General features: G+C 31.3%; 3 protein-coding genes across 4 annotated transcripts; 1 reads left to right on the top strand and 2 right to left on the bottom strand.

The window, feature by feature from the left end:
* Positions 1-4562: 4562 nt before the first annotated feature.
* LOC101499529 (katanin p80 WD40 repeat-containing subunit B1 homolog KTN80.3) lies at positions 4563-14719 on the top strand. 2 transcript variants are annotated; one of them, XM_004489129.4, is made up of 18 exons: positions 4563-4738; positions 4846-4976; positions 5493-5610; positions 5746-5972; positions 7823-7925; positions 9276-9346; positions 9466-9540; positions 9612-9755; positions 9854-10073; positions 10240-10653; positions 11239-11268; positions 11354-11472; positions 11772-11897; positions 12733-12807; positions 12959-13071; positions 13479-13595; positions 13683-13751; positions 14028-14719. In XM_004489129.4, exons 1-18 carry the CDS (start codon positions 4711-4713, stop codon positions 14086-14088), a joined length of 2241 nt encoding a protein of 746 aa, XP_004489186.1. In that variant the 5' UTR covers positions 4563-4710; the 3' UTR covers positions 14089-14719. The 2 variants fall into 2 exon arrangements, with proteins under 2 accessions (XP_004489186.1, XP_004489185.1); XM_004489128.4 differs by having other exon boundaries at positions 4564-4738; positions 14025-14719.
* A 910-nt stretch (positions 14720-15629) lies between these two features.
* Positions 15630-18737, bottom strand: LOC101499211 (uncharacterized). The gene is made up of 7 exons (XM_004489127.3): positions 18374-18737; positions 18122-18295; positions 17959-18037; positions 17820-17879; positions 17561-17682; positions 16360-16431; positions 15630-16237 (listed from the first exon to the last, which is right to left on the bottom strand). The coding sequence occupies exons 1-7, from the start codon at positions 18640-18642 to the stop codon at positions 16135-16137; spliced, it is 879 nt and encodes a 292-aa protein (XP_004489184.1). The 5' UTR covers positions 18643-18737; the 3' UTR covers positions 15630-16134.
* A 3616-nt stretch (positions 18738-22353) lies between these two features.
* Positions 22354-25041, bottom strand: LOC101498888 (pyruvate kinase, cytosolic isozyme). Its single transcript, XM_004489126.4, has 4 exons — positions 24897-25041; positions 24499-24776; positions 23690-24151; positions 22354-23448 (listed from the first exon to the last, which is right to left on the bottom strand). Exons 2-4 carry the CDS (start codon positions 24754-24756, stop codon positions 22636-22638), a joined length of 1533 nt encoding a protein of 510 aa, XP_004489183.1. The 5' UTR covers positions 24757-24776; positions 24897-25041; the 3' UTR covers positions 22354-22635.
* Between the last annotated feature and the right edge of the window lie 1967 nt (positions 25042-27008).

The following is a 27008-nucleotide window of genomic DNA, read 5'->3' as shown; positions in this document are numbered from 1 at the left end:
ATGCCTTAAAGTTTTAAGTGAAAATGTAGTGTCAAATTCTTTTGTGATTCTATAACATTTAGGCACTCTTTGGTAACGTCAATAAGTTAACTCATAGCTTATTATACTAGCTTATAAGCTTGTTGGATGAAAACATATGTGTTTGGTAACAGAGTTTTTTCCACCAATTTTTAACTTATTTTGAAACGTTATTTTAAGTAGCATTTGAGTAATAGTTGAAAAATTAGCTAATAACTGATGACTTATAGTTGATAAGTTAATTAATTGAAATTCAAATGTTTGATAAATTTATATTTTAACAATATAAAATGACATAATTATTTAATTTAAAATAAAAAAATATGGCTTTTTTATCCAATTTTCTTACTTTACTGAATTTTGTGGTAGAAAAATAAAACGATAAAACTTTGAAATCAAAATCATGCAAATCATTTACTCTTTTTTTAATACAATACAAACATAAATTTATAAAAGTTTAACAAACTTCATACGTATAAACAGTAATCGTAAAAACAATGTAATTTATTTACTATTTATAATTTGATATAAAAAATGAATTAAATTTTATCACAATGATAAATTAGAAGATGAAGAAATAATAATGAATGTAACAATATATATTTTAATCAATTTCTTGTAAGATGAATAACATTATTATTTTTTTAAGTTATTTTGATAAGAAAATTAAGAACAATTAGTGTGTGAGAAGTGAGGTAATTATTTTGCATAAAAAAAATATATAAATAAAAGAAAATATAAAAAATTATAAGCTCAAATATTACTTTATATTTAAATATAAAGTATTATTTTATCAAATATTTATATCTTATAGCTTTTAAATTTTCTTATACATATCTTAAGGTAGACTATTTAAATACATATACAATATTATGCTTTCTTATACTTAAATATACAGTTTGCGGCTTTGAGTTTTGTAAATGTTATGAGAGAGAAATAAGAGTCCAAATTTTCCATGTTGCACTAAACTCATGGTCTCTACCCTAATTTTATTATATAAACAATAGAGATGTATAATTTGTTGAGATATTATTCTAGAAAAATAAATCTAATTAATGAATGTCAAAACAAGACGTAAACATAAGAGAGCCTTATTATATATATTTGATAAAAATAACGTTATTATACACACAAACTATTGGTAATAATAATAATAAATGTATTTAATTAAAAAATAAAAATAAGAGTCGAAGGAAAGAGAGATGAAACTAAATAAAATAAGAATATATAACATATTCTAGATTGTATACTTATGATTGAATATGACTTAAGGTAATATTTTTGTTAGATTTAACGGTAAAGAAACTCAAACGAATTCAAACGTAGGATATAATATTCAATCTAGTAATATTAATATTTATTATAATATTTTTTTTATCTATTTATTTGGAAGTTCAAATAATTAAATTTTATTAGTTAAATTTATTTTTTAGGAAACACAAAGTTTTCTATTTTTTTGGGTATACTATTAAATGTTTTATTTTTATTTTATATTGATCTAAATTACTTTTTATATATGTTTTTATTATAATATTTATGCATTATTAAAAAATATCATTGATTATTTAAGGTTATGTAAAAGAGGGTTAATAAGTCAAGACTACTAAGAGCATTGAAGATAGAGTATGACAAGGGCAAAAAACAGAAGAACAAACTAAGGAACAGTAAATGGGAACTCATTGATATTTTTTATTCTTATCAATATACTCATATATGTTGTGAAAAATAAACTGGAAAAAATCACCTTTATATGAGTTAGCTTTTGTATAAAAAAGTATAAAAATAATATTTTTTTTATATTAAATAAATGAGAAGAAAATTTCGAGAGAGAAAGAAGATGATCAAACTCACAATTCATAACCGTGAATGAGAAACATAACAAAACTTATAATATATCATTTCATTATTATTTTTATTCTTCAATGTGCATAAATTTGGATGGAGAATATATTGATCAAGTTGCATGTTGAGAGTTTTACTCTCTTCGTCAAATTGGCTTCCTTGAATAACAACACTGGTATTCCATCCATAGCATTGCGCAACTTCCGGTTTAACCTTATACAGTCATGTTGTATTAATTTTTCAATGACATTTTGCAACCATGCTTGTCTCATGGTTCGACATAAATATACAAGGAGTGAAATATATAAGTTCATGAAAATCTACAAAAATATAAGGATTTTTTTAAATGTCAAATGTATGAAAGTGAAAGTGTAATTTTGTCCAACATTTAGTGTTTGAAAGCCACTTTGGTGATTTTTTATCCTTTACAATGAACACCAAACTAATGATTGATCAAATTGTTACTGATGTAAATTGTTACTTTCTCCTTAATGAAAAAGGGAGTACTTTGACTAATTATAAACTGCAAAACAAAAATAATAGTTAATAACATAAAAACTGATAACAAAAATTTGGATACTAAAATCATTTTTGCACAACAAATTAATTGATACAGTGATATTGCAACATATGATGATATGTTTCTTGTTATATATATTATCGGACCTAAACTATTTTATTAGAAATATTATTTATATTAATTAAAAAAATCAAAATATTATAAAAGAGGTTAAATGATTAACGACTATTATAGAAGTGTGTGATTTTTAAAGATATTAAAAAAAATTGCTGGAAGTTTGTTGGCTTTTAAAAATAATAAATTAGAGATATCTCATACGGTAAATGAGTTAATTAAGTAAAAAAATTGTTTTAGAATTCAACAAACCTCTAATTAATTATACGTGTACAATATTTTATATTTTATTTTTAGACTTAATTGCATATCCTTCTATTATTACCAATTTACAGAATTGGTCTCCTATTTTAAAAGTCAAAATTTTTAGTCGATTTCTCATTTTTTTTAACTAAAAAACGATGATTTGACACATTTTCAATGATGTGACATACAATTTTATAATATAGAATCACATTAATTATTTGTATATCATTAATTAAATTAAAAATAAAAAAAATTCCAAAATTAAAATATAAGTTTTTATGATGTTTTATTCTAATTTCATAGGTATTAATCATTTTACCTCATTTTATCATATGTCACATTATTTAAAATATCTCATGTCATTATTTTTTAGTTAAAAAATTAAAATAAATAACCAAAATTATCGACTTTTAAAATAAAAAGATTAATTTCGTGAATCAGTAAATATATAAAGACTAAAATTATAATTAATTTTATTTTTAATTATACAATTTTATAAAATCTTAAATATAATCTTATTAAAATACTTTAACGGTTACTCTTGTACATTACACGAGGTTAAGATCTAGTTGATTCTATAAATTGCTAGTTGTGATACAAGTGTTTTTTTTATTCATTAATACATATATTATGCATTTTTTTGCAACGGAAATATATGAGTCTTTATTCTCTGTAATGTTTAATAATATAAAATATATTAATTTTTATAAAATATATCTTCTTTGGTATAAAATTTTTATACGTTGAATTTCAATTTTTAGCTTTATACTTTTATTAATTTACAGAATCAATCATTTTATTTGAAAAATCGACAATTTTTATATGTTATTTATATTTTTAAACTAATAAATTATGATTCGATGTATTTTAAATGGTGTGATATATTTTTTAATAATATATAATTATTTAGATATATTAATTATTTATATATAATTAATTAAATTATAAAAGTAAAAATTTGAAGTTAAAAATTAAATTTTTAAAAGACAATTTCATAGTGTTAATTATTATCATATGTTATATTATTTAAAATATATCACATCGTTATTATCGATATTATTAAGTCGAAAGTTTTGTTTGAACTCTGAATTGACATCGAATTAATTATGGTGGACTTAATAAAAAAAATAAAACTGTTAATTTTAAAAATTATAAAATCAATTTAATAAATTAATAAAAATAAAAGAGTAAAACTAATAATTTATTTGTTTTATCTTGTACAAACAATAACAATAGTGTTTATTTATATGTGTATAACCCCGAGGGCCGAGTAAGGGGGATAATTAGTTGAATGTATTTTTGTTTCTGAGGTATTTATTTACAAATATATGTATATTTTGTAGTCTTAATTTATAATTTGAACCTTCCCACTCTCACAGTTTAATTTGAACGTAAGCAAGCGAAGCAAACATTATCATTACTGAGGGAGAGTCCCAACTCACAGATCGTGAAAGCGGCTTTTTACTATCTTCTTCGTCGGTGGGGTGTGTTTGTACTCTTTTTACAGATCCTTAAAAGCAAATGCTGTTGCAGTGCTGTTGGATTGGAGGAAATTCAACCCTCGCTGCTGGCATTACCATTACCATTACCATTACGCTTCGCTTTGCCTGCTCCAAATCTTTTTATGCTTAACAACGCATCAATCACACTTTGCTTTGCTTTGCTTACGAATTCTGTATCAAGTATTACTTTACTTGCTCCTATATAAAGCAATCATTCTCTTCTCCAACTGCTCTTTCCCGTACCTTAAACAAGCAATTTCATTTTGATCTACTGGAGTTGGACCCAACCCAACCATTCAGTCAAAAAATTGTAACTCATTTATTTTATTTTATTATTAATTATTTTTTGTCAGCGTTTGGATCTGGTAATTAGATCTGTAGAATCGAATGTCTCAAACACAGAGTTGCTGTTTCTGGCCAAACTGGAATTTCTAGGGTTTTCAATTTCTGTACTGCAGCATACTACCGATGACTACCAAGCGCGCTTATAAGCTGCGTATCCTTTGTGTTCTTTACATTTTGTTTCATTTAATTTAATCTATGCGCTCGTCTTTCATTTTTGCTCTCAATTATTAGTTGGCCTTGACATGTAATAATGTCCAGAGGAATTTGTAGCACATGCTTCTGCTGTCAATTGCCTCAAGATTGGCCGCAAATCTTCTAGGGTTCTTGTTACTGGTGGGGAAGACCACAAGGTCAATCTTTGGGCTATTGGTAAACCTAATGCTATCCTGGTTCGTTCTCCTCTCCTCATCTTTCTTTAATTTTTATCCCAATATCTTTCTTATTTCTTTCTTAATAAATTCAAAGGACTCCATGTTTCTTGGAATATATGGGTTAGAAATATGTAATCCTATCTATGTCTATGACAAGTTTACAAACAATTCTTCAAGTGCTTTAAAGATTTCTAGGCAAAAAACAGCTTCCACATTCCCATGAAACCGTTCCCAAGGGAAAGGTAGAAATTAAATTTCGATATAAATTTATTTTTAATTCCTAGGAATAGGATTTCCATCATTATATCGTTGGTAATGTTATTCTTGGTAACAAATTTGCTAATCATGAAACAAATGCCAGATGGTATCCCCTTGGGACTTACAAGTGATTGGTTTCTTACATACACATACATTTAGGTTTTTTTTTTTTTTTTTATGATAGTAAGGGATGATACTATTAATATGTGCTGATATAACGTATAGTGACTACACATTATATATATATTTTTTAGTAGAGTGTTTCACCTTTTGCAGAGTCTATCAGGACACTCAAGTGGAATAGATTCTGTAAACTTTGATTCCTCTGAAGTGTTGGTAGCTGCTGGAGCTGCAAGTGGTACTATTAAACTTTGGGACTTAGAGGAGGCAAAGAGTATGTTGTTGCTTGCCATTTCCTTTAACCATATTGATGAATAGAGATTTGAGTAGTCTCATAAAATTTACTCAGTATTTTTATCATATTTATTTTGCTCGTACTGATATATTACTTCTTTTACTTCTTTGGTAGTTGTTCGTACCCTTACTGGTCATAGGTCCAACTGTACATCAGTGGACTTCCATCCTTTTGGAGAGTTCTTTGCATCTGGTTCTCTAGACACTAATCTTAAGATATGGGACATCAGAAAGAAGGGTTGTATTCATACGTACAAGGGCCACACTAGAGGGGTAAATGCAATTAGGTTTACCCCAGATGGACGCTGGGTTGTGTCAGGTGGAGAAGACAATACTGTGAAGGTTAGAATTGCTTTCCATTTTTGTGATATTAATGGAGTCAGATTCCATAACATAGTTTTTGTAATCATTCGACATAAATATATTTATTTATATTTCTCTATTATTTATTTCTTGAAACCCACATGCTTACAGTGTCACCCTTCAACATTATTTGCCAGTTTCCAAGAAATACTGAAGTACTATTTATTATTGTTTTCTAATTATAAAAGAATAAAATAATCAATCATATCAACCTATATATAATTGCATGTGCTGTCTCAAATAATCATTATTAAGAATTGTTGGATATTCTGTTGGGGAGGACGTGATGAAGACAACTGAGTGAAACAAAATTGTGCATCAAGATTTACACATGATGATGATGGATGCCCTCTAAGATAAAGAGCAAATTCAAACACTACTTCACTGACCATTAGACCTGGAACATGAAATCTTGGTCGAGCAAACAGGAAAGGTTACCATAATAATTGTGAGTAGGTGACTAGGTGAGAAAAATGAGTTAAAACGCTTGAAAATAATAAGAGAGAATTTGAATCAAGTATTTTTTATTTATGAATGCAAAAGATGCAACTAAATACACGTGTTTATGTATATATAATGTGAACTACATATCAGTTGAGTCTGTACCTACCGGGTAGTTAGACCTATCAGAGTATAGCTAGGCTAAGTTATTATAGATTGACTGGGTGACTCTTGTGCACCAAAAAATGTGCCAGAGTCAGTAAGTTCTGTTGCTCATTAAGGTATTTCAGTTACAAGTCAGTCTGCACATTTACTTACATATGAGCTGTATTATACTCTTCAGAATTGAGCATTCATTTACAATTCCTCTCAAACACTCTTCTCTTGTTTTCTCTCACTCCTACATTTTCTATTACACCCGAAGCTGTATTGTTGGCAGTGTTGTCAATTGTGGGTCGCGGAAAATAGCAGTTTGTTTTAATCCTGGTATGTTAGGCAAGATGAATTTTTCTTCTCCTTTTTTTCACCTAGTTGTACACTTGTACTTGTGGATTTCTTGGGTTGGCTGCTCTTTAGGGGAGTGTAGAGTGGTTTTGTTGAAGCATATCATTTCACCTTTCATAGTCCAAACAAAATAACATTATGTTCTTGATGTGCCTGGACCTTCTTTCTCAACATTCAGCTCTTTATAAGAGGTTTGCCAATAATAAAGAGGCTAAGACTGCATTCTCGTTTTTATAATCATTTGGGGCATTTGCTCCGAGAGGAATGCTTGCATTTATTTGGAATCCTTTGCCATGAACTTGCTTTAGGATAGATTTCTATTCATTGGTCTCTCATTGGTGTTCAGCTTATGGCTGCTTCAAGAACTTTCTCCTCTTGGCTTGTTGAGAGATCGAACAGCCTTGCTGGTTTGCATTCTTGATTCTCTTAATTACAAATATTTTTTGATTCCTTTGTCCACTTGTTGTGGATACTGTCCTCACTCCTCACTCTTATGGTATTAGCTCTTTCTCCTATCCAATCAATGTTTTATTTTTTTCTTACAGAATAAGACCCCTCTGTTACAAATCACAATATTTTGAAGCGAGTTATCTAATCTTTACAGACTTTGGTATGCGACTTCTTAAAATCCTGTGAAGTTCTTGGCTCATCTGTCATTTATTTATTTGGTGCATAATTTGCAATATATCATCTTAATATTTCTATGGATTGTGATAGTGTAAGTAGACTTTTCCTAGAGGTGTGTATTCTTTTTTTCTTGGGGCTTGCCCCTTACTTTCCACCAAAAAAAACCTAGGCTTAAATGGTCGTACTGGCACTTCACTTGTAATATTTCCCCCCTTAAACTTGACATAAATTATAATTATAATGCATACATTTTGTAGTTGTGGGATTTGACTGCGGGAAAACTCTTGCACGATTTCAAGTGTCATGAGGGCCAGATCCAGTGTATAGATTTTCACCCCAGTGAGTTTCTACTAGCAACAGGTTAGTCTTACTTTTCTAATGAAATCTAAAGAGTAAGTACCTTGACAAGTAATGATATTTTTTTTTCTTTCCATTTTTAATTGAAATGTTTCTACTAGTAATTACTAAAATGTTACCTTGTTTTCACTCTATTTTTGTTGAAGTTAAGAGTTTTAGATAAAAGGAGAAAAAAATAATAAGAGCTTGTATATTGCTCCCTCTGGTCCTATTATAAGAAACAAAAGACAAAATTACATTGACCAAGGAAACACATTTAAATGAGTTAATGTTAATTTTTTCCAAAAATACCCTTATCACTCATTAAATGAAATTCACTTGCATAGGGGAGATGATTTCTAGGTAAATAAAACTCACATTAAATGAAGGGTATAATGGAATTTCAATAATTAATACACTTAAGTATAATATGTTTCTTATATTTAAGACAAAACAAATAATCTAAACGTCTCTTTTAAATAAGACCGAAGGAGTATGATAATAACCTGATAATAGCTTCATACAGAAGACCAAGCACTAATCCCTATTTGTAAAAATACATCGCCTCATAATCTTATTAATATAAAGGGAAATCATGAAACATATAATAATAAGTAATACGGAAACTAAGATATACTCTAAGATTTGAAGCTAATCTTTGAGATAAACTATGATTTGAAACTAATCTTTGAGATAAACTAAGATTTGAAACTACTCATTGTAGATAAACTAAGATTTGAAACTAATCATTGGAGATAAACTAAGATATCTAATATAATATACAAATATATTTTATTATATTCTAACAATTTTCTACTTTCAAGGTGCTGAAGTATAGGGTTTTAGATAAGAAAGGAGGAGAAAGAAAGAATGAAGACTTTGAATTGTGACCATGATATGATCATACAAAAAACTAAGCACTGACCCTTACTCATACTAATACTACACTCTTAATCTTTGACAAAGAAACTAATCACGATAACTACTAGACTTCTAATCCTAATTAAATAAGGAAATCATCATGAAACATAATGAAATATGAAAACCAATCTTGGGAGCCTGATATCTTCTCATAACACAAATCTCCAACTAAACACAACACCCCTCACTATTTTTTTATAGCCTATCTTTGCCAAATTCTATTAGAATTTTAATTTAACTAACAAATGCAATCACTAAGTCTAACATAACTTACAAGTTCCAACAACCCCATTGGGCTTACCTAGCATACACATCCGTCTGTTTGATGATTCTATGTTATTTTACTTACATGATTACATCACATACAGTGCTGGATTCTACTTTTCCCTCCTTTTTTTAAGTGAATGAAATCAAGTTTAATTTTTATTTCATTTCTTTATTTCCCATGCCTAGGCTCTGCTGATAGGACAGTTAAATTTTGGGATCTTGAAACTTTTGAGCTTATTGGTTCAACCGGTCCCGAGGTACTTTCTGTTATAGCAATTTTACTACTTTCTCCTGGATGGAGTTTAAAATTGACATTAGTAAAGTTGATTTTGGTTTATTTGAAATATTCTAAGTACTCTGGATATTTGTACTTTAGACAACTGGAGTACGTTCTCTTACTTTCAGTCCTGATGGGAGGACCCTACTTTGTGGTTTACATGAGAGTTTGAAGGTATGCTCCTATTTTAGTTGATTATGTGAGATAACTATTTATCTAGATAATTGTCCATTTGGTTTGTTTAGGTTTTCTCTTGGGAGCCTATAAGATCCCATGATATGGTAGATGTGGGTTGGTCTAGATTGTCAGATCTTAATGTTCATGAAGGGAAACTTCTTGGCTGCTCATACAATCAAAGTTGTGTTGGAGTCTGGGTCGTGGACATCTCGGTAGATGCACTTATCTTTCAGAGAAATTATTACTGCTTCTAGTTATAGTTGTATTTGATGCTAATGTGCCATTTTTGTATTTCCAACATCTTGTCCAGCGTATAGAACCATATGCACTTAATACTATGAACCAACTAAATGGTCATTCAGAATCTAAATCCTCAACTGGAAATACAACTGTACTGAACGAGATCACAACTAAGGCTAGGCTATCTGTTTCACAAAACCCAGATCCATTATTGAAGGAAACAAGATCTCTTGGAAGGTTGTCAGTTTCTCAAGATTCAGACCCCTTGAAGGAAGGAAAATATTTGGCATGTATATATCCTTTCTCCTTTTATACTTTTTCCATTTGTTTTTAGGCACTTGATTTGGTTGAATTGCTTGTTTAATCCCTGTCTTGTTTTGATCCATTTGGATCCTATGGTTCATAAATATGCTTATGGCCATAACTCCTAATTACTTGACTTATGCTTGCATGAAGCCACGGGAAGTGCACCAAGTACTCCACAAAGGATAAATTTGAATTCAGGTTCAAGAACAGTATCTGGTGGTTCAACAACAGTGTTTAATCCAACATCTCAGAAAAGGAGTTCCTTGAAATCACATACAACATCAAATGTTCCACTTATTGGCAAATCAGATATTATACCTATAATTGTCCCCAGAACTAGCATGAGGTCAGATCCTGTAGCCGATTCTAGAAAAGACGTTGGTGTTACTGGAAATACAATGCCATTATCAATGCAATCAAAGGCAGTGGATGTACGTAAATATCCGAACAGCAGAGATGATGTGGATAAGCCACCTTTCTCTCCTGTAGCAGAATTTGCAGCTTCTAAGTGTAGTGAATTTGCAGACAAAAATAATTTGCCTGCTTCTGTAAGCTCAACTCAAGGTAATAATCTATTTAATTATATTGTTAATGTAATAACAATTGTTCAAGTCGTTGCATGTTCGATTTCTAGAATCATAGAGACAGAAAAGAAAAGTAGAAAGAATGGAATAAACTTAGAATGCTCAACATGTCTGTGCGAATGAAAAATAATAACCTTTGTATGCAAGTCAATTTGATACTATGAAGATGAACCACAAACTGCAATGACAGATATTGACCCTTAAATGTCTAGCAAGCCATTATGCTTATATACTTTGGACCACCGCAAGCATGTGATGTTGTGCAAAAGGATGACTTGTTTTCTCAATCATTATAACATCTAAAGATAATATGCTGTTAATAATTGTAAGACAGATTTTTAGACAAAATGTTAACTTGCGGGAAGCCTTTAACTTTCTAAAGCAATTTGCTTGTTATAAATGGCTCGGGATGTACCAAAGCTCCTCAAAATGTGTGAAATCCTGCCTGACCATGTTATGTTTGTTATAATGATAATGATTGATGAGCATTTGTTCGTAAGTATCTGGAAATCTTTTATTCTGTTGGATGGTGCATTGCTAATTTTGGAGTTCTTTCTTGTGACAGATGAAGGTGGGGTCCAGAAACTGAACCGAGGTATCTTTAAATTGTTGATGATTAATCATATCATTATTCATTAATATAAAGGGTTTCTTATTTTTGTGCTCTTTAAATTATGTAGGGAGAATGCGCTCAGTTCTCAATTTGGAAAGGAGGGACCGCTCTCTTAATTTTGAGGAACCTAGACACAGAATTTCTCATGGAAGAACACCATCAGTTCATGCGCTTCCTTTCAGTGGGGTATTATACTGTTTCGTAGTTTGTTCTTTAATCATTTTTTTTTCTTTTCTTCCTACTTCTACTTATATTAGATATGATAATGTTGGAAAATCTGCCTTAATTGTGGCCACCGTTACTGTTTGTTATTGGGCTACTTTATCTGCCTTCATTGCAACGGTACAATAAGACAGCTGTGTTGAACTTTGGAGAATTCACGGGGATTTAGAAACAATTTCGTGTTTGATGCAGTTATATTGAGGCGGCAGCTTTATTTTCTTTTGTTTTTTCACTCTGTTCACTTATCCCTGGATGTTAAACAGAGAACCAATTCCATATCAACTGAGAAGGCCACATTTTCTGCTAGCGATGAAGATACTATTGCTGATTTGATGGAACAACATGATGAATTTACCAGTTCAATGCATGGACGTTCATCTAAGTTGCAGGTATTGATGATTGATCTTGTGATTTTTTTATGATTAGTTTTCTTTTCTTTGTTCTTTGAACTTACTCTTACTTTTGTATTGGTTGTCTGATATTTGTATAATGAGCGAAAGTCTTTGCTTGGTATTAAATTAAATATCAAATAAGTTAGAGTTGTAGGACGGCAACCTGGAAGGACATCATGTGCTTCAGCTTTCTTTTTTTCTTTTACGATAAGAGAAGACAATATATTAGAGAAGTAGAGAGAAACAAGATTGAAGGACAGTGTATCTGTTGAAATTATAGGGATTTAGGTACAGGAAAGCAGAAATCATAGTATATACTATTGGCATAGGCTGTCAGTGATGTGCTACGAAAGACAAAGCTATAAGCCTTATTTACAGTAATGTTGGACTTTTAGTCTTAATTATATAAGAAAACAAATAATGATTAATGATGTATGGAAACCACTCCTTCGAGATCGTCAAAGATTTATTCTAAGATATTGGCCTATTGGGTGAAATTCATGGAGGTCCCACTTTGAAATATTTTTGGATATTCTATTTCTTACAATGTCCTCTTACAGTATACCACATACAAACTGGTGTGCTCCAGAAGAAAACACATTTTCAGAACATTATTTGCTAAGAAATTTGTTTATCAAATGAAAAAACCCTTCTAAAAAAGCTGTTAGTCAAGTAGGCACTTTGCACAATGACAACATGGATTTTATGCAAAACACCCTTTTAATATAAAATAAATTGTTCTATTTAGTGCAGTTTAAATGGAATTTTGGTAAATAAGCAAAACCTACTACTAGTGACCAATTTGCTGAATTTTGAAACCATTATATTTCAGGCGGTCTTCAGATGTTGGGAAAGAAATGATGTTACAGGGGTCCTTGGCACAATGGCAAAGATGGGTGATCATACTGTAAGCCTTTTGAGTTGCTTATTTTCTGTTGTTACATCTTCTCAGTTTGTGTATTCTCTAATCTCTATGGTATAAATGAATTTGATGCATGTTTTATTTTTAGCAAATATTGATTCTAATAATACTTCTATCTTAATTGTATTTATTCCAGGTGATTGCTGATGTTGTTAGCATTATAATGGAGAAAATGGATATTGTCACACTTGACCTATGTACGGGTCTTTTGCCTCTTCTAAGTGACCTTTTACAAAGTGAAACGGATAGGTAAGTGTGGTCTCCTTTTCTGTCTGAATAAGACAGCATTTTTAATGTAGGGTTAGACAGATCCTACCGAGGGCATAAAATTTTACTTCTCTAAGTGAAAATTCTCGATCACATTGTGTTTTTTTGGATGGTCAATTTAGTTTCTAAAATTGTTTGAGTGATTGATGTGATTAAGAATTGTCAACATCATTGATTGTTTTGCAATTTTTTTAATTTTGAGGATCCATTGTCCAACTCTACAATATTGGGACTAAATTGGTGATTTTCTTGATTACATGTGATTCACTCTGATTATATCCATAAAGAACATGAGGAATTTGGATGGGTTTTTATTTAGTTACCTTAACAAATTATAATTTTATAGATTTAGTTCTATGTTGACAATTTTGGTATTGACATATTTGTAGGCATCTATCTATATCCGTGGAAATGTTATTGAACCTGGTCAGAATATTTGGTTCAGTAATCTATTCAACCCTATCAGCTAAACCCTCTGTTGGTGTTGATATCGAAGCAGAGAATAGGTGTTAACTGATCTCCATGACTTATTTTATTTTACTTCTTATATATTCTATTACACTATTTATTTTTTGATCGTTAATGATGTCCAGACTAGAGCGTTGCAACCTCTGCTTTGTCGAGCTTGAAAAAGTCAAACGTTTTCTACCTTCTCTAATGAGGTACCTGTTTAAGTTTATCCATATACCTGGTTTTAAGTATTTTCCTTTTGTTGACTTTTAGTAGATTCGGACTGTGCTAAATGAGTAATGCTAGATACTTTTTAATGATTTGCTTTAATTCCTCTTAATTAAATGTTTTGAAAGCTAAAAAAATATCGATACTTTTGTCCTATAAATAATCAGGAGATTTATTAAGCCTAATGTATTGGGATGATTTAGAATTAGAATTGCTCATGTTAATTTCCACATTATTTGTTGTCCCTTCATCTGTAGAAGAGGAGGATCAATTGCAAAATTTGCACATGAGTTGAATCTGGCACTTCAGGATGTTTCATGACTCTGACTGAATAGTTTGATGCGTTGTCTTTTGGCATCGAGTGAAGCCCTGTCATGCATGTACATTTATTTGTTGCTGTTAACACTTATGAGTCATGATAAGTGGCGGCACTGATAGTCTGATGCTGCTGATTCTTCGACTACATATACACGTAACGAGACCAAAGCTGATGAGATGTGCTGGCCCTCTACTGATGGTTGCACAGTGCTGTCTATAAGCTTAATCTGGAGAGATCTCACTCTGTTCGACAACTAACGTAATATTGCGCAATACTACTTCTGATACGATCTAATCTTATTTGAAAGTTTATTATTTTTGTTACTAGTGCCTTAGGTTAGGTGCCATCATACATAGTATGACACTACTGTGTGCGACCCCTTTCATATTTCTTAGATGAAAAATCTTGTATGATTTTCTTGCAATGCCATTGGTAGCATTACGGTGTATTATATAACGTAGGCAGTGAAGTGACAACTTATCCTGTATCATCATAGGTGAACCGATGTGGTGGCCTTGTTTTATTTTAGGACAAGTGCTCTTGGGACACTTGTTAAGAGATCAAAAGAGGATATATCTTTGGAAGTTGTGAACTCAATGCCTTGATATCTTAAAAAGTGATTTTTTTACATAATTTTGTTTGTTTGTTTCATTTTTGGATTGCTTAACAAGTGCTCTTATGTCATTTGTTAGCATGACCATTTATTTTATTATAACTAATTCAGTTTTAAGGAGAACAAGCATGAATAACTAAACTAAAAGTCACATAAATGAGTTGGTGTATGGTTCGGCTGACATTATAATTTTTGTACTTGCAATTTAAGAGTCTCAGTAAGATTTTTGTTATGGATTTTATAGATGAGAGATGTTTCAGGTTACCTATGCAGCTGTATCATTGTACATTGCATTTTCTGCCTTTGTTTGCAATTGCAACGGGTACAACAATTGTATTTGCAACATGGTCTACAGTCAATTTATGTTTTAGGTAACCTTGTTTGCCCCTATATGTATCATTTCATACGAAAGAATAGTAAAGCACACAAATGACAATCGTATGGGAGTTGGACAATTGTTGAGGTCCGCAAAGGGAAAGCAAAATATTGATGAAATTTAGTTGGTTTGACAAAAAAAAGGTTCTACGACTTTTTAACGTCAAAATGAAAAAGTCAGCAAAGGTGGTTGTTACGGTATTCTCATACAAAAATACTTTTGAAAACAACAAAGAATCTTCCTTATCTGCAATAGGAACTAAATTGAAACGAAAACAGTGCCTAAAAGATTGCAGAAAGGAATTGCTATGGCATTAGGTCATATGCAATTCCCACGACAATTTGATCATGATTTAAAAACATTAGACAGACCCAAAACACTAAATTTAAAACAGTTTGAAAAGACTAATCTTTGAGAGACACAATTTAATTTAGTATGGTGTACCATATTTGCCGATACACAATTTAATTTAGTATGGTGTACCGTATTCGCCGAATTAAAAACATAAGACAGACCCAAAACACTAAATCTAAAACAGTTTGAAAGGACTAATCTTTGAGAGATACACAATTTAATTTAGTATGGTGTACCTTATTCACCGAAGCGTCAGGATAACTTATTTAACCCAGAGATACTAACATAGCAAATTACTAAATATGCTTTTTTTACATGTCACATCACCAAAGTAACAGTCTAATTTAACTATAAATCTACTTATGTTTTGATACGTCATTTTGTCTGTTAATTGTTGGCAGATAATTTTTGTTACTTTGATCTGTCATTAGCGATATATTTTCAGTTTTGAAAAGAAAAGAGATTCACAAGCTGCTCCTTATTCTCGTCACTATTAGTTCCAATGTCAGACACAACACAACAGTTGATTCTCAAGACTTCTAACTCCAGATAGCACAAGAAGTTCTTTCGGGCAAGTGGCAACCAAGCACAACTTGGGAGTTTAAAATAATCATCACACCCACCCCAAGGACATGTTCTTCTCAACAATGCATATTGTTACTTAACCTCCTGCTGTCATTTTTTGAACCAAAATTGAGTCCCTGTTTATATCTTGAAGTACTTGTAACCATACTCAGGGTTTGTCATCCCCTCTTCCCAATCACCCATGCACCGACCACCAAAAACAATTTGTTGGATACCAAGATATCTGTTATTCAGAGAGAGGTCAGTCATAAATGTTTTTGCAAAAGAAAATAAAAGCATTCCTGGAAATATAGTACAGATATTCTTTATATCATTAGTAGTTGTAGTTTGGTAATTTGAACTTACTCCGAACTTAAAACAGTTAGGCAGTTGAGAAGCACATCAATGGCAAAATAATCAGCCGTACCGAGGTCCACCCTGAAAGTAAGATATGTCTAGAGCTTAAATATATTGAACCAAACCAACAGGAATTTTGATCAGAACACATATTTCACATTTATATACTATTTATATGAAACATTTTTTTTTCATGGAAGCTTGTAAGTTTTACAGTGAATGCTCTACAACATGTCAAATTAGGGAAGAATTTTGATTTAAAAATTATACCCTGCTGCGCTTTCATATTCTACTGCTGTCATGTATTTAACTTAATGGCATTGCTATTAGTTGTTTGCAAATTATTAAGTCTACATTTTAAATTAGAATTCTACAACTTTTTACATACTAGAAATTGTATAAGAATAAAGAAAACTTCCCTATTTTTAAATACCTATTTAGCAGGCAGCGACAATAAACCAAAGCATTTTTCCACTAAATGGAGTCGATCATATGGATCAAATAACACATAATGACAGTGTCTTCTCTCGTCAATCACATTTAGTGATTTGACCTATAACTTTTCTCAGTCTCTCTCCTCTAACAATAAGACTATCCTCTTTCCTAGATGAGATCACGAGTCACGACTAGTGTGAACACAGGAAGAGGTCACAAAAGACTTTCTTATAACTATAGAATTGCATTAAGGATCAATTTTGAGCCCATTTCTTTTTCAATTGGTCTTTCACGTGCTTACTAAACATGTTGAAGATACAATGCCACAATACATGCTTTTTAACCAAAAAACGAATAAAGAAATAAATGGGAAACTAAAGGATTAGGAATGGATGCTTTAAAGAGAAGCTTGGGGTAGCATCTATTTAAAAAAGATGGTAAAATCTTGCCTTAGGTGTAAAAGCCTTAGTAAGAAGAGTGAATCAAATGGAGAATAATCCAATAGTAAGAGGAAGAAGGAGACTGCATATAGGCTGAACTATTCAGAACGTTATGGGGATTTAAATAGTTTGTCAATAGGCATGATTTATGATATCGTTGGATCCATGTTACCTGTCCCTCCTAGAGTGAAAAGGAGTTTTATTGTGGTTAATGTTAATGTACAGTTTATAATTTAATCTGTGTAATTGAAGTTTTTCAACCTCAGTTCAGTGCAAGATCATAATACCACATTTTTTCAAAAAAAAAAAAAAGAACAGAGTTGTAGATAATATACCAAACACGTCCCCAATTATCTTGGAACTCAATGTCACTAATATCATGGAAAGATGAGGGCATCACTTTGGAACCCTTATCTGCATCATAGAGAGGATCATGGTCCATTGACGAATTTGACATCTGCAATAAATTGAAGATACTTGAATAGGTTGTTTGTTAAAAGAGAAGAAGTACAAGTCAGAAAGTAGAAATGAATGATAATTGTAGGAGTCATAGATGAAGCAATGATAAGAAAAGCATAGTGAAAATGTGCTAACCTGCAAATTTGAAGAATTGTAGGCACCAAGGCGACCCATGACATACCATGCTTGAATGACCTGCATAATTGAGATGAATGAAAGAGTAAGATTGAATGAAGGAATGTAAGTATATAGTATTAAAGAAAGAGAGAGTTACACTGCCAATTAGATTAACATCGCGATCAGATGGTGATCCATAGAGTTCAAACCAGATGTAGGAATCAAGTGGATTGAAGCTGCAGGCAAAAAAGGCATATAAGTATTTGATAATAAAAAGATGAATAAGATAGTGAGTGTTTAGAATGAATGCCATAACATACTCTCTAAAGGTGACTTTGGAAGCAACAACAGATCCAGTTTTGGACCTACGAAAGTCTTTACCCTTCTTTCGAATTCTATCTTCCACGCGGTTCCTCATGAGTTCCGGGTTGCCGATACTATCTCCAAGGACAGCCCGTAGTTCAGTATCGTTTTTGCAAGCATCTTCAAGGACTCTAAACATTCAAACAACATTCATAAATGCAAATGCAAATGCAAATGCAGATGAAACACGAGAGAGTAATAGTACTTACTTAGCCCAAGCAGGGTAATTGTGAAGCCGGTCGTATTCCCGTTGGAGTTTGTCTTGGCGAATTCTGAGCAATCTGCGACCTCTGGCGGTGGTTCCAGAACCTTTAATCGGAGCTTCGGATTTATCAATTTCATCATCATCTTTGGATTTTGAGGAGAGACAAAACACAGTTGAAGAAGAAGAAGAAGAAGAAGAAAGACGCAAGGAGGATTTTAACAGTAACTGCGGGGGACGGTTGTAGTAGTGCCAACATCCACACGCCATGCTCATCTCTCCTCTAATCAATCTTTTTTCAATTTTCTTTTTCTATTTCTATTTCCTTCCTCAATCCTCATCTTTCCACTGGATAATTCTTTTCTTTTCTTAATATAATTAAACAAAACAACATGCTAATGGGATTCAAATTGTTTTTTATTTTATTTTTTATGAATTATGGAAATTAAAATTTTAAAATTGTCGGTAACTAAAAATAGATACATTTTAAATTATCTCTTTTCATGTTTGTTTGTCAAAAAAATATATATATTATCAATAAAATTAAGGATGTACTTTTCTTTCGCAATAATTATTTGGTGTTACCTAGTTTTTTTTTTTTACGAATGTGAATTTTATCTCTTTTTTACTTTAGTATCAACTAAAAATTCACATTAATTTTTTAATCAATAAAATAGTTTTTGAAAAATACATCTTATTAAATAAGAGTTTTTGAATCAATAAAATATTTTTTTTAAAATACATTTTATTAAATAAGATATAATTACTGTCTTTGACTTTTGTAATATGAAAAATTAAATTAATTAATATTTTAATAATTCAAAAATTAATTCAAATTTTTTACTACAATAAAAATCCAAGTGATAATACTCTAGGGAATAAAATAGTTGTTTAATTTTTTATTTTATTTAAAAAAAATGTCTTATTAAAACAACGTTTTATATACAATAAATGAGTCTATTTAGCTTGGACCTTTTACATTTTTTTTCTTCATGCTAGACTATGAAATTTTGTCTTTAAATTTTTCACGTCCTCACCATTATACCATATACCCTACAGATGCAATCCCTCTCAGACGTGTGACCTTTCACATTATCTATCTTTACCAAAATTTCATCTAAATTTATCTTCTTCACTTTTCTCCACCATCCCTCTCAATCTATATCGAGAAAAATTTAATTTCTTAAAAAAAAATTAATAAAATTGAAAATCTCCACCAATCTTTTTTATTAAACTTTAGATGACTTTTCATAAACGATTCCAGTAACATCAAATTCAAATTATCACAAAAATATAAAATCTAGTAACATCATATAATTGTTAACATTAAGATTTGCAATTCCATTAACCTTTCTTTTTGTCCTAAATTAAAGATAGGGTCTATTCAATTTCTTTGATAAAAAATGACATTTTGTTCCTTTTTTGTTCTCAATGTTATAGACATGAGTTTTTATCTCTAATTATCTAGGAACAAAAATAATATATATATATATATATAAGAGAGAGAGAGAGATAGATTTGAAGAATGCTTTGATGATGTTTCAGGTCGAAGATTCCAAAACTAAGAGAGAGAGAGAATATGATTGAGTACGATGAGAGAGATAGAGTTTGATTTTTATTTTTTTTTAAATTCAAGTGGTTATATTTAGTGTGAACTAACCTAAAATAAGTTTGGTAGATAATCTAGTCTAATGGTTGAAATAAAAGTGGTCTATATTGGACCAATCTTTTTGTAAGTCCATTTTACAAGGAACCACAATAAATAGCTATTCAATACTTTTACCTATTATCTAACTAAAAGAACCTTCTTTGACATCCTTCTTCTAACCAAAAAAATATCATAAACTGATTTTGTACACTTAAATTCACTTTTAATTCCTCTCAAAGCAATAGTAACAAATCAATGAAGGTTAAAACTCATTGACTGTTTTTCATATCATCAAAATTAAAATAAAAAATTAAAAAACTATTTAGTAAATTTAGATTTGTCGAATATCATTGTGGAAGACTATTATCCCCCAAACTATCATATTTATCGAAAAGAAATGTGGATTATATGTCACGACCCCAAAACTAAATGTTGTGACCCGCACACAAGCTATACTCCTAGTCTGGCAAGTCTCTCAACTAACTTAATAATGAAGCGACTACTTAGTTCTCAATAATCATTTCAAAACAATATATAATTTTTCTCGAAATTATGACAGAGTATCCTATGTAACTTCAACATTCCCAAATTTATAAAATTACTATTTACAATCATAACTCAATCAATTCATATTTCAAAGAGCATAACCTAATTGTTTAATATATTTCCCAAAAAGACTTTTTAGACTCTAAATAGTTGCAAATTACATCAGACTCAACAAACTTTACAACAAAAATGGTCATCGATCAAAGGTGCATACCAAAAAGAAATATGGTCGAGACTTGAATCTACTAACATTTTGCTACTCAGCTGCATGTGAATCTGAAAAAAATAAACAACGTGAAGGAGTAAGTCACAAAGACTTAGTGATGAGACAACAATCACCATCAACTAGAAGGGAAACACAAAAAAACACGAATAATTGTTTTACAATCTTGTAGCGATTATGTTATACACATAATAAAATCATTAACTTAGAATTTAGTTGTTCAGATAGAAATATTAAAAATTCAATTAATAGCGAAGCGAAATCAAAATAAATAACCTTAAAATCATCATAAAAATCAAACAAGTAAAAATACAAATTTTTGAGAACCAAGATGCGACTTCATCTTATTGATAACTCTTTCCTCTTAAGGGTGACATTTCCCTTAGGGGTGGCTTCATCTAAGGGATAACTCTCTTCTCTCAATCTTGCAACGCATCATCACGTATCAATTAGGGAGCTTACATGTCGTTGATATTCATCTCCTCCTACGGATGACATTTCTCATAGGGGCGGCTCCATCTAATGGACAATTCTCCCTAATCAAAACGAGGTAACTAGGTGCACCTAACACCGTTAATGATGTCATAATTATAACAACGATTTCTCAAACACATTTAAAATCATATCTCATTTCATCGTAATTCATGGAAAACATATTCAATCGCATAACAATTTAATATTTAAATATTTTTAACTCATACATAAATCAAACTAATAACATATTATATAACAAAGACCATTAAAATAAATAAATGAAGAAATTGAGATAAATTTCAAAGTTTGTGTTCCCTAAATTTTTAAATAAATACTTTAACATAGAAAACGAGAAAAAATAATAATATAGCATTATAAAAATATATGACGATGATCGTCGTCAACTCACCACTACGGAGAATCAACTAAGTTTGTTCTCCAACAACTCTCAGAATAGCTGGCAAGACCTCAATTGACAGATTACGATGCTAATATACAGAGATAGGGCAGATTTGCAACAAAAAAAAAATGAAATGAAGGCATGAGAGTAACCAGCTTCATGTTAGAGAAGTAAAGCACCTATCCAAAATTTCAAGATGCTTGATGAGGAATCCAAGGCTTAGTTCATAAAAGCTACAAGTCATAAACAATTTATTTACAAAATGAACACCGTGAGAGCATGAGAGAACACCGATCTGAACCGAGGGCTTGAGCGGGAGCGAGAACTGCACGCGCTGCTGAGGAACTATGAAGGATGATGATTTAACCTTATCCTCAAAAGTGACGGTGATGGAATCACAAGAATGTGAATGTGAAGGATCCGAATCAGAAATTCAACACAGACATAATCGACAACAAAACCACTCTTAATGTGTTATGATGAAAAAGGGGATGGCATTATCGTTGATTTGTAACAGCAACGATGGAGTGGTGTTGGCTTAGGCTTGTTTGTTTTTCTTCTTCGGTGTACCAGTAAGAAAATAAAGTACCACCCACCGATAGGATACTTCCCATTTCTTACCATTCATTTATCTATTTATTTTTTTATTTATAATATTAATATATGTATATATATATTAAATAATAAATATATTAATAAAAAGAAACGGTGTGTTTCATTATTTTCATGAGAACCTCATTTAGAAGCACTCTGCAATATTAACAGAAAATACCAAAACTCAGTTCATCAACTACAACAACAAAATAACAACCAGCTAATACAGCTAATATCTAAATCCTCCATTATATAGTGGAGGATAGTCGAACAACAGAGTTTAGTTTAATTTAGTTATTAGTAGAAAAGCAAAAAAAACATAACATAACCCTGCCTGAATCAGTGGGTGGGTGCCACCAAGGCCGGCAAATAACATATTCTGCATCACTTCACTATGCAGATCTTTATAACAGAGGCAGCTCCAATACGATGCAGAGCAACAACCGCATCACCAGGTTTACAAAGCCCCTTTTGTGTTGCTGACTTCAGAGCAGCTTCCAGAATTGCATCTGTAGATTCTGCATCAGTAGCTTTGGCAGATCCTTCAGCCAATATTGGAATCAAACCCCTGTATATTAAGCTGTGCCTTGCTGGCGTCTCATCACTGCAGGTCCAATCAAATGAGTCTGTGGTCAAAACTGGAACAACCACAGACAAGATTGGAACTGCTGGCCTATACTTAGCAACTAACTTGGCTGTACTCCCACCGCGCGTCAGTACGACGATGAGTTTTGCTCTAGCCTTGTAGGCTGTGCGTACAGCAGAGGATGCAAGGCTTTCCAATGGACTCATAGGCAATGGAGTCGACCTTATCATCTCTTTGAAGATAGCACCGTAGTCCAGGGATGATTCTGCTTCAATACAAATGCGAGCCATGATTTTCACAGCAAGTTCAGGATAAGCTCCGGCAGCACTTTCACCACTAAGCATGACACAATCTGTTCCATCAAGAACTGCATTAGCTACATCAGTTGCTTCAGCTCGGGTTGGCCGCGGAGACTTGATCATGGATTCAAGCATCTGGGTAGCAGTCACCACAGGCTTGCCAACAAGATTACACTTATATATCATCATTTTCTGTGCAAGAAAAATCTTCTCAACTGGGATCTCCATTCCAAGATCCCCACGTGCCACCATGAATGCATCAGTCTCACGCAGGATCTCATCAAAGTTCATGACTCCCTCTTGATTCTCGACCTTGAAATTTAATTAAACAAAATCATTAATAAAAAAATTAAATCAAGATTGAACTTCCAAATTATATTATTATGAATAGGTGGTTTGGTTTCACGGTAGGCTAGAGGCCAAACTCACATTTAAGTGAAACCTACAATTTGTAGCTTTCTATAAATCATGGCCAAAATTGTATTGGGAAGTGATTTAAGTTTGACAAAAGCTAAACCAAACATACACCAAGTGTTGGAGAAGAACGCAATACCTTTGACATCAACTGAATATGCTTTGCATGTGGCCCCAGAACCTTGCGGACATTAACAAGATCTGAGCCCTTACGAACAAATGAAAGAGCAATCATATCAATATTGTTAGGGACACCCCATTGAAGAATATCTTCCTTATCCTTGTCAGTAAGAGTGGGAAGTTCCACAATAACACCAGGAAGATTTACATTTTTCCTCTCACCCAACATTGAAGTGTTTTCACAGCGACACCTAACAGTACCGGCATCTGGATCACAGGACAATACAGTAAGGGAGATTGTTCCATCAGCGCATAGTATGGTATTTCCAGGCTTCAAGTGGAAAGGCAGTTTCTTGTAACTCATTGATATCATCTCCTGATCCCCTTTAATATCATAATCAGTAGTTATGGTGATTTCTTGTCCTTCTTTGAGTTGAATAGGTTTTCCATCTTTAAGAAAGCCAGTCCTAATCTCAGGTCCCTGCAAAAAACCAACACAGTAAAGAACATATCTACATGAAAACGTTAATAATATCAAACTTATGACTACATATAAGAGAAGTATAATCATGGCACAGAGAGAGTAGCAAAAAACAAAACCTACTCAGCAAAAAGCCTCAAAATTCGATAATCAAACTAGAAACTAAAATGATGTACATAGTGATTGTGATGTAAGAGGAGTGATAATTTAATTGAACATCGTGGAAAAAAAAAAGAATAGAAAAAATTAGTTGGAAAATGCAAAAAAAAGTAAGGGAAAAGGAAGTTTGAAGGTGTGGGTGGGTGGAAAAAGCAGTAATAGATATAAGAAAGGAGAAATGATTTTACCTTAGTGTCGAGCATGACGGCACAGAGAATACCAGTAGCTTGCATAGCAGACTTGAGATTGTTGAGGGTTTCCTGATGATAATCATGAGTACCGTGAGAAAAATTGAAACGAGCAACATTCATCCCAGCTTTAAGAAGCTTTTCAATCATCTCAACAGATCGAGAAGCTGGACCCAAAGTACACACGATTTTGGTCTTTGGAATACGGCCATCGTTAGGCAGCTGCTTCAAGATCCCTTCAATGTCTATGTTCGCCATTCAAATTGCTATTGCTATTGCTACACACAAAACAAGAAGAATAATAATAATAATAATAAATAAGATGCGATTCCATGTGGATGTGAGCGAGAGAGACATAGGAATGTTGTTACAAATGAAATGACATAGACAATACATACCTGATTTGCTTTGCTCTGCTCTGCTTTGCTTTTGCGTTTTGAAAACACCTTACTTTTCCCAACTACTACCTCTCAGTCTCAGTCTCACACGCACGCCACAACTAGGAGGGTTAGGCAAGAGAAGGAGAAGAATTGTTGTGTAGTTGTGACTTGTTACTAATTCTATTGTTATTTATTTACCTACCCTACCAATGGCACGAATCACGCTTTCCATATTTTTTTTCTTTCTTTCTTTCTTTCGGACTTTTAGTTGAATCCTGTCTAAATCTAGATAAAGGAAAATATCACCACCCCTCGTTCCCACAGACTTTAAAAAAATTAAATATGGTAATGTCACCTTCCAGAACCGAATATTACGTTTTTTTTTTTTGGATAAACCTTTCTTCTTCTCCACGTCCTTACTATTTAGGCTTTTCTTTTCTTTTCTTTTTTTTAAAATGACCCACTAAAAAAGAAAAGCCAAATGGTGAAATATCTTCACCGAGTTTGCTAAAATTAATTTATGACTCTATCTAATTTGTTTTTATAAGCTATTTCAATACAATGCCACAACTGTTGATACCCTAAATAAGTATCGATAAATTATTTATAAGTAGATTCAAACATGTCATAGTTATACAATTTTAGTTAGGCCGTGGAATTAAGACGGGATATTTATATCTAACATTGTACACACTAAAATATGTTCTTTTTTCAAAATAACTAAAAATAGTATAACAATTATTAATTTGTTATTATAAATTGAAACACGAGACTATCTTATCATTTTATTTTTTATCTCTTTTATTTTAGTCATTAAATTAATTTTATATTATTAACTCAAATATATTATTGATTTATTTAAATAATCATCAAAATTAATTGTTAATTTTTATTAAAATAAATAATTAAAGTCATGATGTTCTTATAATACTAACTTCCCGACCACATTATATTAATGTTACAGGTTTTCCATCGGGATGTATATAATACCGTGGGTTGAATTAGAAGACCCCACAGATTTGTGGCTCATGTCTTCTTCCGTGTGCCCCACACCCCCTCTGTTTTGCGGGAAATGCAAGTCTCAAGACGGTATTCATTTTTAGGATATCAATTAGATATAGATTTACTGAATGCCCGAAAATAAAAATTAAATAGGCTTAAAATTCTTATAATGGATACGGTTATAAGTAATTATCCGCAAAATTAAGTGGGTATGAGTCCGAGTACGGGTATTATAGTATCCGTCTCGAATCCGCACTTATATAAATATTTTATTTATTTATTTATTATATCAGTAGTTAGTTTAATTGATTTTTTTTGTTAAGTTTTAATATCTATTAATATCTTTGGACCGCTACAATATTTATAATCGAAATATAAATATTTGTAAATTTTTTAAATATTTGATTATGATGAATAGATAAATAATTGTGACTTTATAACTAAGAGTTATGTCCTATTAATCGTGACTTTATAATTATATTTACAACTTTCTATCAATTGTTTTTACAGAGCTCGAATAATATTATCGTAGGACTTGCAACTTCATAAAGTATTATTATGGATATTTGAATGTGTATTGTAACGAATGTGCATTTAAAATGTTTTGAGTTGGAAAATATTTTGATTTATAATATTTTATGATTGGTTTAAGATATTTAGATAATTTTTAAATTTAATCACAACAATATCATTTATTTATCGATCTATTTTAGTTAAAGTGTGGGTAATATGTATAGATACGGACACTAGGTATCCAGAGAATAACAGTACGGATATTAAAGTTGATATCCAAGAAAATACGAGTACGGGTATGAGTATTTTTTTAAACTATAAATATGATAACGAATAGTATAGTACCCTACCTATTATCGTCCTTATTCATTTGATAGTATACTTGTTTCACTTTTAATAAAGATTCACGAGGGTTGATACTTACTTGTAGTTAGTCAAGCAAAATAGTTGTTTATAAATTTCATTATAAAGTTTTTATTTAAAAGAGAAGCGTGTAAAATTGTGTTACACTTTTCTACTATAATAAATGAGAAAATACCCAATTTATTTTTTGAATTTGTTAATTTATATTAATTTAGTCCATCATTTAATTAAAATTTTCAAATTATAATTTTT

This window comes from Cicer arietinum, chromosome 2 (assembly GCF_000331145.2).
Source record: "Cicer arietinum cultivar CDC Frontier isolate Library 1 chromosome 2, Cicar.CDCFrontier_v2.0, whole genome shotgun sequence".
Classification (NCBI taxonomy): Eukaryota; Viridiplantae; Streptophyta; class Magnoliopsida; order Fabales; family Fabaceae; genus Cicer; species Cicer arietinum.
Note: the sequence above shows the minus strand (reverse complement) of the source record. Positions and strands in the feature narration are given on the sequence as shown.

Bases quoted from the DNA above. Each gene is read 5' to 3' on its own strand.
- LOC101499529 (XM_004489128.4), top strand. From the start codon at position 4,711: ATGACTACCAAGCGCGCTTATAAGCTGC. The intron at 5,973-7,822 runs GTTAGAATTGCT...TACATTTTGTAG, and splicing joins GAGAAGACAATACTGTGAAG to TTGTGGGATTTGACTGCGGG. The intron at 11,269-11,353 runs GTATCTTTAAAT...TAAATTATGTAG, and splicing joins GGTCCAGAAACTGAACCGAG to GGAGAATGCGCTCAGTTCTC.
- LOC101499211 (XM_004489127.3), bottom strand. From the start codon at position 18,642: ATGAGCATGGCGTGTGGATGTTGGCACTACTACAACCGTCCCCCGCAG. The intron at 17,683-17,819 runs GTTAGCACATTT...AATTTATTGCAG, and splicing joins ACAATTCTTCAAATTTGCAG to ATGTCAAATTCGTCAATGGA. The intron at 16,432-17,560 runs GTATATTATCTA...TCTTACTTTCAG, and splicing joins GATAATTGGGGACGTGTTTG to GGTGGACCTCGGTACGGCTG.
- LOC101498888 (XM_004489126.4), bottom strand. From the start codon at position 24,756: ATGGCGAACATAGACATTGAAGGGATCTTGAAGCAGCTGCCTAACGAT. The intron at 24,152-24,498 runs GTAAAATCATTT...GGTTTTTTGCAG, and splicing joins CCGTCATGCTCGACACTAAG to GGACCTGAGATTAGGACTGG. The intron at 23,449-23,689 runs GTATTGCGTTCT...TTAAATTTCAAG, and splicing joins ATATTCAGTTGATGTCAAAG to GTCGAGAATCAAGAGGGAGT.